This window comes from Lytechinus pictus, chromosome 14, assembly GCF_037042905.1.
Source record: "Lytechinus pictus isolate F3 Inbred chromosome 14, Lp3.0, whole genome shotgun sequence".
Taxonomy (NCBI): domain Eukaryota; kingdom Metazoa; phylum Echinodermata; class Echinoidea; order Temnopleuroida; family Toxopneustidae; genus Lytechinus; species Lytechinus pictus.
Window position 1 is genome coordinate 14,216,249 of NC_087258.1, and position 18,064 is coordinate 14,234,312.

Below are 18,064 nucleotides of genomic sequence, written 5' to 3' on the forward strand. Positions count from 1 at the left end.
GAACATATCAAAATAATCCTACATGGGTATGTAAATCCACACACCCTAACACCAAAAACACACTCACCACACACAGTCGTGTCCCACCCATCATTCATTAGAGGAATTAGATGCCAAGGTAAAGTTGGTATAATCAATGTAAATAAATGAATAATAATAATATGTCCATTTTATTATATAGCGCAGTTACTATGTGCATAAACTCGACTGCGCTTTGATACTTGGTATCATATTATTACACCGGCTGTAGCTGAGCCGCCATATTAATAGGCACTTAACCGTTCAAGGAAAAAAATCCTACCCATTCACTTCACCTGGGTCGAGCGCAGCAAAATGTGGATAAATTTCTTGCCGAAGGAAATTACGCCATGGCTGGGATTCGAACCCATGACCCTCTGTTTCAAAGTCAGGAGACTAATCCACTGGGCCACGACGCACCAGTTGTAGAAATTGTACATATACGTAAATGTTAAGAGATGAAAGATAATTATTTAATGCCCTCTTACACTGTAACAACGATTTACAAGGCAAAAGCGATTTTGTGTCTCGCCCACTTATGAAAATAACCAGAAATATCGTGATTTGCGAGGGTACGCAACACAATTGTATCGAGACTTAATTGTGAAATGACTGGGATGGAATAACACTTGTCATAAGAGCCTTGCACGTAAACTTTAATGTTGACCTGAAAATGACCTTTGACCCTACCATGTGACCTCCGACAGAAACCTAACGTGCAGGTCGCCTAAGTACATCTACCATCCAAGTTTGGTTGAAAAGTGACTTTCGGTTGCGGAGTTAGGTGTCATAAGAGTCTTGCATGTAAACTTTAACGTTGACTCGAAAATGACCTTTGACCTTACCATGTGACCTCCGACTGCAGCATTACATGCAGGTCACCTAAGTACATCTACCATCCAAGTTTAGTTGAAAAGTGACTTACGGTTGTGGAGTTAGGTGTCATAAGAGAGTCTTGCATGTAAACTTTAACGTTGACCTGAAAATGACCTTTGACCTTACCATGTGACCTCCGACTGCAGCATAACATGCACATCTCCCAAGTCCATCTACCATCCAAGTTTGGTTGAAAAGTGAGTTACGATTGCGGAGTTAGGTGTCATAAGAGTCTTGCATATAAACTTTAACGTTGACCTGAAAATGACCTTTGACCTTACCACGTGACCTCCGACTGCAGCCTAACATGCAGGCCCCCCAAGTCCATCTACCATCCAAGTTTGGTTGAAAAGTGACCTATGGTTGTGGAGTTAGGTGTCATAAGAGAGTCTTGCATGTAAACTTTAACGTTGACCTGAAAATGACCTTTGACCTTACCATGTGACCTCCGACTGCAGCATAACATGCAGGTCCCCCAAGTCCATCTACAATCCAAGTTTGGTTGAAAAGTGACTGACGGTTGTGGGGTTATGTGTCATAAGGTTTGTGACGGACGGACGACAGACGACATTTGGATCCCTAAGTCTCGCCTTCACCTCTGGTGGCAAGACAATAAAACTACTTGTGAGGAAGCTCCATAATTATGATAGGTAAACCATATGACACACTGACTTACGAGAGGGGGTACTCTGAACTGTCCACAAATGCATCAGATTTGAACTACGAGTATCGTATTTGGTTGTTGAGAGAAAAATACGGAGATATATAATTCTGGAAAAAAAGGCCCCGATAGTACATAAATCCAATCAAAGCAGTATATGATATTCACAGAGATAATATATATTCAAAGTTTTCAACTTCAAGGTTTACAGTGTACTTGCAATATATATTTCATTTTTTATTTTATTATTTTTTTTTTTTTTTTTGGGGGGGGGGGGGGATTTTGTACTTGTTGCCGGCCGGACACCAGTGGCCATCACACGACGGCCGGGACTCTCAGGTAGCATCGGAGGGGTTATCGGACAAAGATAACTCGGGGAGTTAACATTTTCCGATGTTTTTACCGTTCTTTCTAATCGCACACCCATCCTTGACACATCGTTAAAGTATCGTCCGATGTCCGACCTTGAATCGACCGTTGTCCCTAGCATCGGAGGCCATGTTCTGGAGAGCAGATATTGGACAGATCTCGGCCGATTATCGACCGACGTCTGTCCGGAGTCCCGGACAATAGTCACTAAGCGACCGATGTCCAACCGGTATGCATCTATGTACGGCCAATGTGATTGACATAGGCCGGACATCGATCCGTGATCACATATGCATTGGGGGCCCTTTATAAACTGCGTCATTTCGCATGTACAACATTAGGCGCATTTGTACAATACACAACACAAGAAGTTGCCAAGAGGGAAAGTACACTGGCCGACAATCGCCTAGGCATCATACGATGTCCGTAGGATACTCTACCAATAATCGTACGATGTCTGGTTCATCGTCCGGCTATCTCACGAGTTGGTGGACTGGGACAGCAGCCCAGCAGATCATCCGAAGATTTGCACCGAACGAACAATTGCAAATATATCGTTGTCCAGAATCAAGAGAGTCCGATGCTATCCCGGTACAGAAACTTTCGACAAAGCCTCTCAACTCTCCAGTGTGATTTTAATTGCATTTTCAAAGGAATCGATGCGTTGTAGAGAGTTTTCCAGTAGTAAATGCGAATTGTCCAGAGTATTGGGATCAAAAACTCAGCCTAAATCCTCATTTCTATTTTCATTTAAGGACCAAAAAAGTATTAAATCAACAGTGAAAATTGTGAAATTCGGTAGATATCAAAGTGCTACTGTCAGCACAAATTTTGTTTGCAGGAAAATTATCTATCACATGCTTTTCCAATGGTTTCATTGAGTTGAACGAGTGTATCAAGATAAACACTCTCTTCCCCGGGTACTGACAGAAGATAATTTTCGTTTACTGTCAGCAAAATTTATGTATTTTACTTTATATTAACATGGGTACTTGCACACCTGACATCATTTCAGGACCTCAAACTAGTAATATCGTCATTGGTTTATTTACTCAGGTAAAGATACTACTACATTGGGCATGATCAGGTCTTTTGTATAGGTAGTGCTACAGCAACACCAACGAAACCGATTACAAACCGATCGGTTGTTTGCCATTGGTAATAACGTAATAACTTTGATCGGTCTGGAGTTGGTTCGCCGGTGAGACTGTGACATAGGAATCGGAGAGGATAGGTAAATCAGCAACGTGGCATTTGGCTTTGTCTTCACACAATAGTGAGACAAGATGAGAGGGAGATAGAGCACGCGTTGTTATCTTATGGTATAAGGGGCATCAGACCCTTCTATACGAAGACGTGGAGGTCCGCCCGTCCCTAGCGGGAAAAAAATGTTTTTAATGTAACATCTTTTCAGCAATATCTCCATTCATCGGACTGCAGCTTCAAGTTGTACACCGGACATCAACTATTCACCATGCTGAGGTTCTTTGTACTCGCCTGCGCTTTGGGCGCCATCCAGGGTAAGCTCTGGATCTTCTATCACCCAAAGTATTTTGTTTCTACTGAACTATTTGTTGAACGGTTTGCCCAACTCGTGCTGAGTAACGAGTTCGCTGCGTGGTATAAAATTAATTGCCCATCGGTTTGGTAAACCTTGATATTTTTCACATCTCTATAGCAAGACAAATATTTGTTGTACTGGATAACTTCAACTTAAAGAAAAATATAATTTCAAAGTATTATTACGCCTCACACACTCTTTGTAAATATTTGTAAATAGTTGTGGCATATAATGATTTGTATATATTTTTTTCTTTTCTTTATCATTAGCTAGCTTCGTTTAGACTTTTTAGCATTTTTGTTTAAATATTTATGTATGTACTTTATATATCCAAATGTGTGACAACGGCTCAAGCATCTGAGTATATTGTCATACCACTGCATGTCTGCAACCTTGGTATAATTTGCTATGTAAATGATCATAATTATACATCTTTTTGTGTGTAAAAAGTAATGTTTTTACTTTTGTGAAGGTCACACTATGTACATTGTCATGGCATGCAGAAACGAAATAAAACAAATTAATAAATAAATTCATCTAACAGTTAACTATGATTTATACAACCACTTAAATGGTACGTTCACCCTGTCAATAAGTTTTTATTTCATTTGATTTTGATTTGACTCTTTTTTTTAATACATATTTCAAATAATTATAAACATGATACAAAAAAACAGTATAATATATCTATGTTCTATTGAACTTAATTCATTTCTATTTGTAATTATTTGATGAATTTTGATCAGTTATTTATTTCAGGGGACTCATATAAACAAGGGATGCTCTCCAGTGAGTTCCCTTTTTTTATTTCTGTTATTCATACTCTGATTTGTTCCTACTTACTTTGTCAATTTTTTTAAATTAAGAAGAATAGTTCAATCAGAAGAATTAACATGGAATATAAATCAGACGTGGCATCATTCATCTAGATTGAATACTGCGATTTGAAATCAAAGGAAATTTTAAGTATGGTTAAATACGAAGGAACCTGCATAAAAAAGCAACACTTTTTCAGTTGACGGATTGACATCAAACCTTCATCAATATTTCCCCCTATTTTTTATGCTTCTATAAAAACTAACTTATCGTCAGGGCGAACTTCCCCTTTCAGTATCCAACAATTTATTACCATTTTCCTGTCTCTCAACAACTACATCCCTACCAAATGTACACGTGTAATAAAATCTAAATGGTTATATGTATACTATCCCGTTGCCCAAATCTAAAATAAAACCAGATCATTGAGAAATGTGATATATGGAAAATAACGAAATATGATAGGTCGACGTTCCAACTGAATCTGGACATTTCAACGCATTTAACTTATTCGGTTACAATGATATGCATGTAGCTTATACGCTTAATCCTCATAGTAATAATAACGATAATAATGATGATAATATCAAAATCAATAATGGTGATGATAATAATAATAATGAGAATAGTATTCATTATTAAACATGAGTCAAATGGCTAAGCCTGGGTCACCAGATTTCCTGCATGCATGGATTTAAGCGTATATCGCATTTAATACCGTTTAGTATATGTGTAAATAAATTCTGTTTTCATGTTGGAATATTTATCACATAATGCATTTTGTACAAGAAATTTCTCTACAAAATTAATAAAAATTTATGGGAAAAAAATAATTAACACTTTGGTCCTGGTACTTAATGGGGAAGGAGGCGACGCCCCTATGATATTTCAAGTACATAGTAAAAAAAAAGGGGGGGGGGAAGAGAAAACAAAGGGGAAAACTCAAAGACAAAAAAGAAAAAATATCAAAGGTCTGGGTTACCCCTGTAATCGTCCCCCCCCCCCCTACAAAAAAAAATCGCAATATCGTATTTCAGCATCCACTTCACAGACGCTTTCTGCAACGTTGAAAATTTTATTAAAAATGTCCGTCAAATCACAATGGGCAAATTAAAGGTCTTTGTCGAAAGTTGGGGGCCCGGGACAGCACATCGCCTGAAGATTCGGAACGGACATAACACTTCAAATGTGTCGTTTGTCCAGAATCTAGGACGACACTGTTGTTTTAATTCACTGATTTTCGACAAAGGCTGCTTGTTATAAAGGGTTTTTGACATTAGATTCTCTGCGTTATAGAAAGCGTCTGCGTAGTGTTGCTAAAATGTTCTAATAAATGGTGCCGCCCCGTCCGGGGGGTTGTTTCATAAAGCTGTTCGTAAGTTAAGGGCGTCTTTAAGAACGACTGGTTATCCTTTCTTGTGGTAAATGGTATATTCTTTGGCGATGGTTAAGCGCGTAAGAAAGGTTCACCAGTCGTTCTTAAAAGTCGCTCTTAACTTACGAACAGCTTTATGAAACGGCCCCCGGTTGTGTTGTCGCGTTCCATATGGCTAAATTTAATATGCTTTATCCCCTCTCCCTTTAAACTAATATTAGGAGGGATCTTTGATCCACCAAAGGACGAAACTTGTGGTAAACCAGCAATTACTCCACTAGATATGTCAACTTTTATCGTTGGAGGGCACGAAGCCAAGCCTAACAGTTGGCCTTGGATGACACAAGTGATCAAGTACAGCTATACTTATGAATATTGGTACCATTACTGTGGAGCGACCCTTCTTAATGAAAATTGGATCGTTTCTGCGGCTCATTGTTTTGATGAGTAAGTATGAGGCACTGAAGAACACGAACTTTAATAGACCCTTTTATTCTTTAAAAAATGCACAGTGGTACTTGTATATAGTTTACACGATACGACAAGAACGATTCGCTTGTGCCGAGAGCATTCTGCATTATATTGCGAATTTGGAGACGTGTATTTATTTAATAAAACAGATCGGCAATATATAATTTATGTAGGAAAAATGAAATCCTTAACAATTTCCTCGGATCACACACTCGAAAATGCAGCCAGTAGCCCCTATGATTATCATAGGGGGCGTTGTGGCCCAGTGGATTAGTCTTCGGACTTTGAAACAGAGGGTCGTGGGTTCGAATCCCAGCCATGGCGTAATTTCCTTCGGCAAGAAACTGATCCACAATGTGCTGCACTCAACCCAGGTGAGGTAAATGGGTACCGGTAGGAAGTAATTCCTTAAAAAGCTGTGTGCGCTATGAACGCCTAGCTTAGCCGGGTAATATAGGAGCGCCTTGAGCACCTAACAAGGTGGATATGTGCGCAATATAAATACCCTATATTATTATTATCATGCGCGGCTGACATAAGCGCATGAATGTCATCTCCGTAGGCTAGCTTTCTCGTGCATTTGAGGGCGCCTCAGATATTACGCGCAAGAGGAAGCCAAAAGGGGCTTTCACAATTGCTCGTGCGATCGTTATACGATCACTTGGTCACAATATATGTTGCACACAATCGCAACGGTTGTCGCACCACCAATGAGAAAGAGGCTTAAATGAATCATCCAAAATTCAGTGTTGCACCTTAAAATGCTTGATTGAAATAAAATTAAAGCACGAACACGTGACTAGCAGGTATGGCTACAGCCTTGAACCCGTTCCGAAGTTGCATGGCTTAATAAGTGCCGCAATGAACAAATCAATACAAAGTAGGAATACCCCACACTAGTTTCAATCACCGAACGTTTTATTTATTAATATAAGACAGACTGGTTTAATCCATCAAACATAGTTTTTCATAAATTTCAGTAATATTTCCCAAGAATATATTCATATCCTTGTTAAAAAAACATTCTTCGAAGACCTCGATCCTTGTGGCACATTTCATGCAAGCCTAGATTTCTGAAATTTCTGACTATTATGAAATCCAGAGTGCTGATTGGCTGACTGAGGTTTCAAAAAGCGCGGGTAACATGGGTAATTTGAAGAGATGACCGCATGAGGACCCGCAGGGCCCGCGAAAGATTTAATAAAAGGGGTTGCAGGTTTGAAAGAAAAAAATGACAAGCGAAAAAAAGGGGGGTTTTCACTTCAGAATGAAGGTGATCTTGGCGAGGAAAACTTTGACAAGCAAAATTCAAAAAAGGAGAGGAGTCATTGCATAATTAAGGTGCTTTTGGTTATATATTCTACTTTTTTGCACACCTACCTGATTTCCAGGGTGGTGCTGCCTATATAGTGAATAACACACGCACCACCCCAGGCAAATCTTGGAGGCAAGTGCTTCAGCACCCCCGCGTCCCGGGGCCATGGGGACCGGGTGTGACCTTGTAGGGGGCCCCCAGGATAGAAATCGCTGGAAATTTGGTAGGTGCGTGGTCTCCACATAATTCTACTCATTTGAAATAATGCTTGAATTTTAATAATTTTATAAAATGGAGACATTTTTACAGGCTAGCTTTCAGACTTACTAAACACTCCGTTTTGTTGACATCATCTCCGGTAGGGAATCAATGAAAAAAAAAAGATTTGATGAATGAAATCTCATAGAAATACAAGCCGTGTCTAAAAGAGATAGAACTTTATATTCTTGACCATTTTCTGTGATTAGGGTACTTAATCAAATAGCAGAATATGTTGAACTCTTTGAACATGTTTTGTTGTTTAATTCAGATACCGAAAAGTGACTTTTGGTATCATTTTTTCGCATTGTCTTTATTCACTCATGCATAAGTGATGGACGATGAGATTCTGAGCTTTACAATGAGGTACTTTGTCTATTGTATTTGTGATTAAGTTATGATAGATCATCGATAATTCTCGGTTTCGTTTTCTTTTTTCCTGGGACGCACTGTAAATTAACTTTTGTGTCATTTTTTGCAGCAATGACATGCAACTATGGGACTACCTATTTTATGTGGGAGCTCATGAGAGAACAAGATGGGGGGAAAGCACTCGCCAGATGCTCGAAGCAGAAGAGATCATTCTGCATCCAGGTTACAATCCTCTCGGTGATAACGATCATGACATAGCCCTTATAAAGATCAAGGGTAGTGTCCAAATGAATAGTTACGTCTCGCCAGCCTGCATTGCTTCAGATAGGCCGGCTAATGGTGAAGATTCGTATGTTACTGGCTGGGGAAATCTAGGTAAGAATAGGTTAGTCATACGGGGCATTGCAAGAAACCTTTGTTCAATTCATCATATAGAGTATCGAAGCGATGACGTCAGATGCCATGGTGTCATGGCGGCCTGGTTCTAAAAAAATAAAGTCGGAATACTTCCGGGTGGGTGTTTCGTAAAGCTGTTCGTAAGTTAGGGGCGGCAATTTATTATACAATTTACCACAAGAAGGGTCACCAGTCGTTCTTATCTTACGAACAGCTTTATGAAACACCCACCCGGAAGTATTCCGACTCGCTCATATCGCTCTATATCGCGTGTTTCTCTAGCACATCACCATTTTTGCAAATACAAATGTGTATAGACGATCGTCATCTGCGACTCTGTTTATAAATAGCCGGTTCGTTGTCATGGCATAATGTCACACTTCGGTACTCTATAAAGCCCCTTTCACAATTGACGTACGACCTGTTTACGACCACCTGCAACAGTTTTTTCTTGTTGTTGCACGATCGATCCCTTGGTGTCTTGCGAGCACTCGCAGTCGTTGTAGACGATCGCACAAACTCGAGGTGGTCGGAGGTGATCGTGACTGGTCGCATCTGAACTTTGAACATGTTCAAAATCCAAACGCGATCAAATACGATTGATTCACTCGCAACAGGTCGTACCATCGGTCGGGCGATTATCGTGTGAGTGTTGTTCAACGTTGTACGACTTGGTGCGAGAGGTGGCACAACTAAGTATAGTCGCATTTAGTCGCCTGGAGGTCGTACAACACTTGGACATGTGCTGGAGACCTACAGAGACCAGTCTTGCGACTGGGTGCGATAATATGAGACTGTTGCCAGACCGATCGAAATTACGGCTTACTACATTCCACTACTGTTGCATTCGCATGTATGCGACCGTTCAGCCCCTTTCACAATTGACGTCCGACCAGTTTACGACCGCCTGCAACAGTTTTTTCTTGTTGTTGCACGATCGATCTCTTGGTGTCTTGCGAGCACTCGCAGTCGTTGTAGACGGTCGCACGAACTCGAGGTGGTCGTGACTGGTCACATCTGAACTTTGAACATGTTCAAAATCCGAACGCGATCAAATACGATCGATTCACTCGCATCAGGCCGTACCCGGGGTCGTACCATCGGTCGGGCGATCATCGTGCGAGTGTTGTTCAACGTTGTACGACTTGGTGCGAGAGGTGGCACAACTAAGTAGTCGCATTTACTTGACTGGAGGTCGTGCAACACTTGCACATGTGCAAGCGACCTACATGTACAGAGACCTGTCTTGCGACTGGTTGCGATAATAATACGGGCCATAAGACTGTTGCAAGACCGATCGCAACGGCTTACAACATTGCACTACCGTTTCATTCGCATGTATGCGACCGTTCCACTCGCAATCCCTCGTGCAACACTCGCATGTGATCGCACGAGCACAATAAGAGCATATGCGACTTTCTCGTGCAACGGGGTTCACTGGTTGTTTTTGTTGTACGACAGCTGTTGCAACTGTGAAAGCCTCTGTGCGATCTTATGAGATGACTAGCGATTGATGCCTGTTGCAGCCTGTCGCACGACCAAAAGGTCGCAAATGGTCGTACGTCAATTGTGAAAGGGGCTTTAGGAAGCGCAAGTCCTCAAATCAAGCATATCGGCCGAACCATGGAGATATCAGGGACTTTTTGCTTTCGCAAACCTCATGGACGCTAATATTAGGGTCCTCTAACACAAATGTTGACGCTTTATCATACAATTGATTTTTAAGATTGATTGTACATTATAGTCAATAGAATCAAACGTAGAAAACTGCTCTACAATCATTGCTAAGCTTTGTGTTACAGGGGGTTACAGGCCCTACAGATCTGCTTTTCCTGTGCAAAATTCTTTCCCGCGACACCCGCACCATACATGCATGTACATTACGACTGATAGTCATCATCGTATAGATTATGACATATGGATAAGAAAGTGGTTTTTTAAACTAATCGAGTACATATTGAGTGAGGAAAAAGTTACTGAATTAAGGCTTAGATATAGATCATTACAGTCCATCGAATCGATATTGCATTTAATGTGGATTATTGGTGGATCACTGGCAATTGATTCCATGGGTCAGATCACCTCTCCAGCCGAAACCATTTCGCATGCGTTGATATGTACACGGCATAGGCAATAGGCCTAAACATATATACGTCTGAATACAAGCCAAATTTGCGGGGTTTTTTCTTTTGCTTACTCCTCCTACACAAACGATATGCCTCTAGCACACAATGTAAGGGGCATTACGTTTTACTTTCCCCAGAAATGGGGGATTAGATTCAAATTCCCGGGGGGACCACTTCCATTGATAAGTGGATACCAGGCGCAACCATGGGGTTTCGAAAATCACACTAAACAAGGGAAGCAAGTCTTTTCCAGATTATGAAAATGCATCTCTTAACAAGTATTTAGTTTGTAAAACCCTACAAGTATTGGAAATATATCCCCCTTTTCAGCATTTTAAACATCGTTTTTGACACCCTTATACGTTACATAGGCTTATACGTAAAGGCCACCGCACACCTTACGACCCGACTGGTCGGCGACTGGCTTGCGACTGAGAGAGGGGAGATGAATCGCAAGGCAGTCATAAGCCACGACACCGCACACCTTGCGATCCGATTTGCGACTCACGCATGCGCTTTTTGCTTTTTGGCATAACAACAAAGAGAATGCGTTTACTACTGCGTATGCGCGTTGTTTATCATATACGCGTCGTGCAACTCTGCTGTCTGATTGGCTGGAATTTGGATTGAGCTTGCGATCCAGTCATAAGGATTCGACATGTCAAATCCTTCCGATTTTCCTTGCGACTTGTCTCTGACCGGTCTGCGACTCTGAAGCTGACATGCGCTGTGACGTCACATCTCCCCTCACTCAGTCGCAAGCCAGTCGGCGACTGGTCGGGTCGTAAGGTGTGCGGTGGCCTTAACGTACTTGCCCACTCTTTCCCTTTTTACGCGTGGTCGCGCCTGGTATCCACTCTTCAATGGAAGTGGGCCCCCCGGGCGGCCTCTCGAGCTCTGGGCGGAATCAAATGTGGCTCTGGAAAGTCGTCCTAAATCGGATATATCGCTGTTACCATAGCAGCAACCAGAATTTTGCACACGGAACGCAGATTGAATGTTTCCGTTCCAGATGCGAAACGAAAAAAAATCTCATGTCACACAATTTGCATTGCAGGACAGAGTTTTACGACCATGACGACGGGCCTAAAAGTCTCTTCCAAAATCAACAACCGTTGTAAATAAGCGTTCGCGTTCTCGAACGAAAGGTCGAGAATGACTCCTTTACAACGCAGCAAATGCATTGAAAATGCGAATCAAATTACAATGAAGTCTCTGTCGAGGGTCGATGAATCGGAACTGCCTATTCGTCTGACGTTTCGGAGGTGACGAAAAATTGCAGATATGTGTTTGTTGTTTCGATTCTCCGACGCTCGACAAAGACTTCAATGTGATTTGATTTGCCTTTTCAATGCATTTGCTGCGTTGTACGATTCATTCTGCGCCGCCGCTGCGAAAAATCCCAGCGCTATTATTGTCTTATGCACGTCCTCACCTAGGAGTTACTATGTCTTGCTTAGACGCAATCTGATATGCGTTTACTTGCTACTTGACTTTCTCGCAACTCACAACTCCTCTTTATTTGGGGAATTAACAATAATTTCTCTAGGCTTTTTTGAGAGTGTAAAGTCATGAAGGGGGCCTTTTAGGCTCCCTCCCCCAAGATCTCTTTCGCGGATTGCGCAATCCCGACGAAAATTTGCACGAAGGTTGAGAATGATATAATCTACGCCGTTGCACGTGTAAATTGCACATAATTCTCATTTCTTAAATATAAATTGATTACGCTAATTTCTTCATAAAATCATACGTTTTGCTTTAATTCACTAAATAAAGCTCCTAGAAAGCTAATTTGTGGTGAAAATATTCTTTATGGCATTCCTAACAACTGTAAAGGGGAAAAAATCCGGTACCAACAGCAATTATTTGTGTATTTTAATGTTTTTTTTAATGTCAATTTTAAGCAGTGACAATAATCACGCATTTATGAATTTTAGCTGAAACAGATTTTGTATTTATTTTGTGCATTATAATGCGTTTTCGAGCAATTTTGGTCCGACATTCACTTACATAATATTGCGTAAAATTCTTAACCGCGTGCCCGGGCGTCACAAATTTGGTCACAAAAGTTGCGAGAGACTCGAAAGTAAAAAGTCAGCGAGTTGCGCGGTCAAAAAAAAAATCACGCAGCGGATATATATCGCGAAAAATGTCGAGGGGTGAAAGGCCTCCCCCCACCCAGGTAAGTTAGGGTTAAAAATGTGCAATGAAAGGGAGGATTTTTTGTAACACCACAACAGAGGTATATTTTACTACACAAAAATGCCCAGTATTTTAATGTATACAGACTAGTCTGAATCATTAAAGGGGAATCCGGCCTTGGCCATAAAATGTTGTGTTGGGAAGGAGAAAAATAAATTAAACAGAATGGTGAAAGTTTGAAAGAAATCGGTCAAGCAATAAGAAAGTTATAGCTGCTTTAAAATTGAGATCACTAATACTATGTAGATTTCAAATTGGCAACTGGGTAAGTAAATTATGACAAGGGGCAAGGACAACTTTCCCATAGGCCATGTACTTTATTATCAGGGATTTGTGGTTTTCTCCTAAGTACCCACTCCCCTGGGGCAGTAATCTAAATATAACCCAGGTAGTATATTGTTTTATGTCCTCATGAAAGAAAAATATAATTTGAAATGACATTTTAGCCATAATATGTATTGGAGTACATGGAAGAGTAGTCCTTGCCTTACATCACTATGCCATCCCATATGCGGCCAATTTGAAGTCTCCATGCATAGTGATTACCAATATTTACAACTTTTAAAAATTTATAACTTTCTTGTTGTTTGTCCAATATTGTTCAAACTTTCACCTATCAACTTGTCTGATTTTTCTTTTCCTTATAAAAGCAAGTTTTTATTTGGGTTGGTTAACAGTTATAAGCCACAGATCTACAATTTCGTCGTTTTTTTTTTACAATTTTCAATTGTCTCTTTTAGATGAGGGCGGGGAAAAATTTACTTTGAAGTGATAAGGTGCAGGATGCAACTTTTCATTAAAGGATAAGCACGATAAAAGGATTTAAAAAATGAAATAATTAAGGCGGATATTCAGAAACAAAAATTACTTGAAGTTGCTGTCCATAAATACTATATCTTTAGCAAATATTACCAATATGGATTCATTACAAAAGCAAGTACCAATGATTGTGAGCTAGAATTGTATACAAATATAGTTTTGTGAGATACTTTTTAAAAGTTGTTTGGCGTGCATCGTAATCCCATTATGCTAAAATCACGTTTCTTATACCTCTGTCACATTTGCTCTACGGCGAGACAGCCGTTTTATTCTTTTATTCAGACCACCAATATGTAGCTGGTTCAACAACAAAAATGTTAAAATGGCTGTTTTCGACTCGCCGTAGAGCAAATGTGACCGAGGTATGAGCTAGGGAACGTTTCATGACGTGTCTAATTGTTAGTGGGTTTTCAACTGTCAAATGTTTTTACTTTCTGGTCGAACGAGAGCAAATAAGTCGTTGGAAAGTAAAATTTGACTGACTATAGGAAGAAAAATATGGCGTCGTTTCTGTTTTTTTTTTGCCATTAAAATTCTAGAATCTGGCGGGGATTCTCCAGATGCTCTCTACCAGGTTATGGTACCCATCGTCAGTGATACCGATTGTAAGAGGGCTTATGGCGGTATCACCTACAATCCTGATTATATGATTTGTGCGGGACTCTACGAGGGAGGAAAAGATTCCTGCCAGGTAGGTATATAAAATTGACATGGTGTTAATACATCGGTTACATTTGCTCTACGGTGGCCGTACGGCGAGTCAGAAACAGCCGTTTTAACATTTTTTTGTACCAGCTAAATATAGGTGGTTTGAATAAAAATGATTAAAACGGCTGTTTTCGCCGTACGGCCGGCGTAGAGCAAATGTGACCGAGGTATAACTTTCATATTGGCATATCACGCCAGAATTATTGCAATGTTGTAGTTCTTCTTTCAAGAGTGAATGGCTATTTGGGGGGTTTTAAGACAGTTAGTGGGTTATTCTGTCTACATGGTCTAAATAACTAAATCATATTAATCAGACCCTTTATTCGTAAATTTCGTCCGATTTGTTTTTCAATACTATGTATAATGATAACGAAATCCACACTTTAGAATAGCGAGAACAATGTGGATAGGAGGAGGGGCGTCGATACCGTGCTCGAACATGCACTTTCAAAACTGTATACGAACGGAATCACCGCTGTTATGCTTATAGTCCCTCTTCTGTATTCACTTATTTCGGAATGTTCGCATTTACTACGGGGAAACTCTGTACAACGCATCAATTCCTTTGAAAATGCAAGTCAAATCACAATGGAGAGCTGAGGGGCTTTTGTCGAAAGTTGGTGGACCGGGACAGCATTGGAATGTCTTGACCCTGGTCAACGACATAATTGCAATTGTCCGTCCGGTGCAAATCTTCGGATGATCTGCCGTCCCAATCCACCAACTTTCGACAAAAGCCTCTCAGCTTTCCATTGTGATTTTAATTGCATTTTCAAAGGAATCGATGCGTTGTAAAGAGTTTCCCCGAACTAAATGCGAAAACTCCCTATTACTCAACTGTACAAGAACTTATTTCTGATTTTTGTTCTCCATGGACAGGGTGACAGCGGCGGACCATTGGTGGTGAAAAATACAGGCGGTCAATGGGAACTTGCTGGAGTCGTGAGCTTTGGCAAGGGTTGTGCCGAGAGAGGTTACTATGGGGTCTACACCAACGTGGCCAACTACTACGACTGGATTCAGAGCTACATTAACTAAACCTTCGTATGAGACAGAAAACATGTCACAGTTCCTCCAAGATTAATTGTAATCAACGAACGTAGAGGGCGATGCAAAATGTTGACGCCCTCTACGTTCGTTAGTTGTAATCTATGATGACATAATAAAATCCAAAACGTTTGATACCGTGTTCTGATCGTCTATGAAACAAGCATTCATAATCAAAATATAAGTTCCTGGTTGCCAGTGTCATTCTATTCTATTCTATTCACAGTCAATGAGTATTATACCAATAAGCCAAGTTACTAAATAAGACATCAGAAACAGAGTACCTTCTAATGAAAGTTGTCAGCACTAACAAATAGTCATACTCTGAAAATTACCATTGTAAAACCCAGAGCAGAGCGCTTCTCTGTACATATAGTTTGCTGTGCAAACCCTTCACTCGAGGAAAGTGGTCTAAATAGACAGGAGAAATAGAATGTTTTCTCATAGATTCTTTAAATAAGGGACTGTATCCTGGAAAATGCAAGAGAGAAGGGAAAAGATGAAAGTGTAGGCCCTGAAACAGTCGACGTGGAAGATATACAATTATTATTTAAATGTGTTTTAACCAAGGGCCAAAGAGGAGTGGATAACATCCACGACATAAGAGCTGTGTTTGCAGGGGTATAGACGCGTGGAACATGAATAGAGTGTCAAAAACTGCCAAAAAGAATAGAGAAGCCACGCATTAGTCTTCAACTGACAGCAAGATTAATTTGTCCAAGTCTTGAAGACCCACTTGTTGGTATCAGTGTCAAGGTCTGTGCCTGGAGACTATAGTGCTCCTATGCCAATCAACAGGCTCGAATTCAGTAACTGATTCAGAGTAAACTTTAGTATTAAAATTGATTTTATTCTTTGAAGTCCCGAAGTGTTTCTTTGGTATCATTGATCAACGTTCATAGGCAAGCAGCTCACGGATACACAAGCATGATAATCATATTTAGTGGGGAAATGGTGGAGAACGATTACACCAATCAAACAGTAAAATGACCTTCAATGACAATGAATTACAGGTTGAAAATAGAAATGAATCATGTTAAATAATGAATAAAAATGGAGGACATATTGCACTAAATAATTGGACTGTTTTCTTTCATTGACTGATATGAGTATTACACTGAGATATCGAGTTCTTGTGGTATACGTTGTTTTCCATCGACTGAGAATGAGATGCAAGAGATAGGTACAAGCGGTTGAATAGAGATTTGGTGAATCACAGGAGTAGAGCGACGTGAGGCTCCTTTTAAAACGGTGTTTCAGGCAAAAGAGTTTAACAGGACACTTTCAGGTATTGAAAATATACCATGGAGTGTTTGCTACAACAACGCAGACGCTATCTGGAAAGTTGAATATATATTGCCAAAAGCCCTTCATAACAAAGCAGCCTTTGTCTTAAATCGGTGACTAAAAAAAAAACAGTTTCGTCCTAGACTCTGGCCTAGTGACATATCTGCAATTTTTTGTTAGCTCCGAATCCTAGAACAATCTGCTGTCCCGGTTCACCATTTTTTTACAATGACCTCTAAGCTGTTCACTGTAACTTGACGGGCAATTTCAATATATTTAATATGTTGTAGAATCCGTCTCCTATGCAATGGCCAAAACTCGCTAGTACAAGTAATAAAAAGAATACGGAATGTGTTATAACACCAATGGGTGTTCATTAACACTGGTGTAAATCGTTTGGTGTTGCCTTCTGTAAAGGTAATGTCTAAAACCATGAATACGATTATTATAAATTTTCAGAGAATCGTCAATCCAGAAAGAATTGGAGTAAAAAAGAAAAGTTTTTGGACAAAAGTTAGGGGGCTGAACCCCCCCCCCCCCCCCCGCCACCTGTGCATTGAATACTTGGACTAATAGTAACTTGAAATTATCCCCCACTTGGATTAGATTACAATTTCGTACAGGTCGAAGTGAAATTTTGGCCAAGTTTATGGAGGCCTATATTACCAATCATTAGACCCAAATATAGTTGGCGCTCTTTTCGGGGGGGGGGGGAATTTGCCCCCCCCCCCCCAAAAAAAAAAAAAAAAAAAAAAAAAAAAAATCTCATTTTGAATATTTAAGCCCCGCTGCCTGGGTATCACAATAAAAGAAAGAATCTGAACGAAAAGAAAGAGTACATTTTTATTTGAAAGGTAAGGAGTTTTAAAAAATCGACAGAAACAGACATGGGGATGAAGGAAAGGTGAAAAGAAAGAAACAAATGAAGAAACGAATGAAATAAAGAAACGAAAAGGTGTGAAAGTAACTGGATTTCAAGAAAATAGACGGAGAGGGGTCAGGAGATCGGGACAGTTCGAGACAAGTGTGAAAAGAAAGGGGAAGAGAAGTGTCAACGGAGAAAAATAAAACAAAGAATTTAAGTTGAAACAAAGACTTTTCCCAAAATAACTTCAATATACATGAATCAAATTGAATTAGTCGACTTGTTTTCACTGACTGAGCAAGACAAGAGAGAAGCGTGCTCTCCAGACTTATAAAGTAACCAATCTGAACTGACTGAATGTGACGTCATGCCCGGGAGCATCAGTTTGTGCTTTTCAGTAGAAAATACGTAATTTTTCGCATAGCATACGAGTTCTCTTTTTCGTCCCATTGTGTGTATAATTGTTTGAACCTCACCCCATATTATTTGGACATCAATATCGAAATCCGAGCACAAGGAGGT

At 40.2% G+C, this 18,064-nt stretch overlaps 1 protein-coding gene across 1 annotated transcript; it reads left to right on the forward strand.

Annotated features, from left to right (window-relative positions):
• The first annotated feature begins 3,198 nt into the window (after window positions 1-3,198).
• Window positions 3,199-17,502, forward strand: LOC129276215 (trypsin-1-like). The gene is made up of 5 exons (XM_064109687.1): window positions 3,199-3,444; window positions 5,898-6,123; window positions 8,202-8,467; window positions 14,175-14,326; window positions 15,223-17,502. Exons 1-5 carry the CDS (start codon window positions 3,399-3,401, stop codon window positions 15,379-15,381), a joined length of 849 nt encoding a protein of 282 aa, XP_063965757.1. The 5' UTR covers window positions 3,199-3,398; the 3' UTR covers window positions 15,382-17,502.
• Window positions 17,503-18,064: the final 562 nt, after the last annotated feature.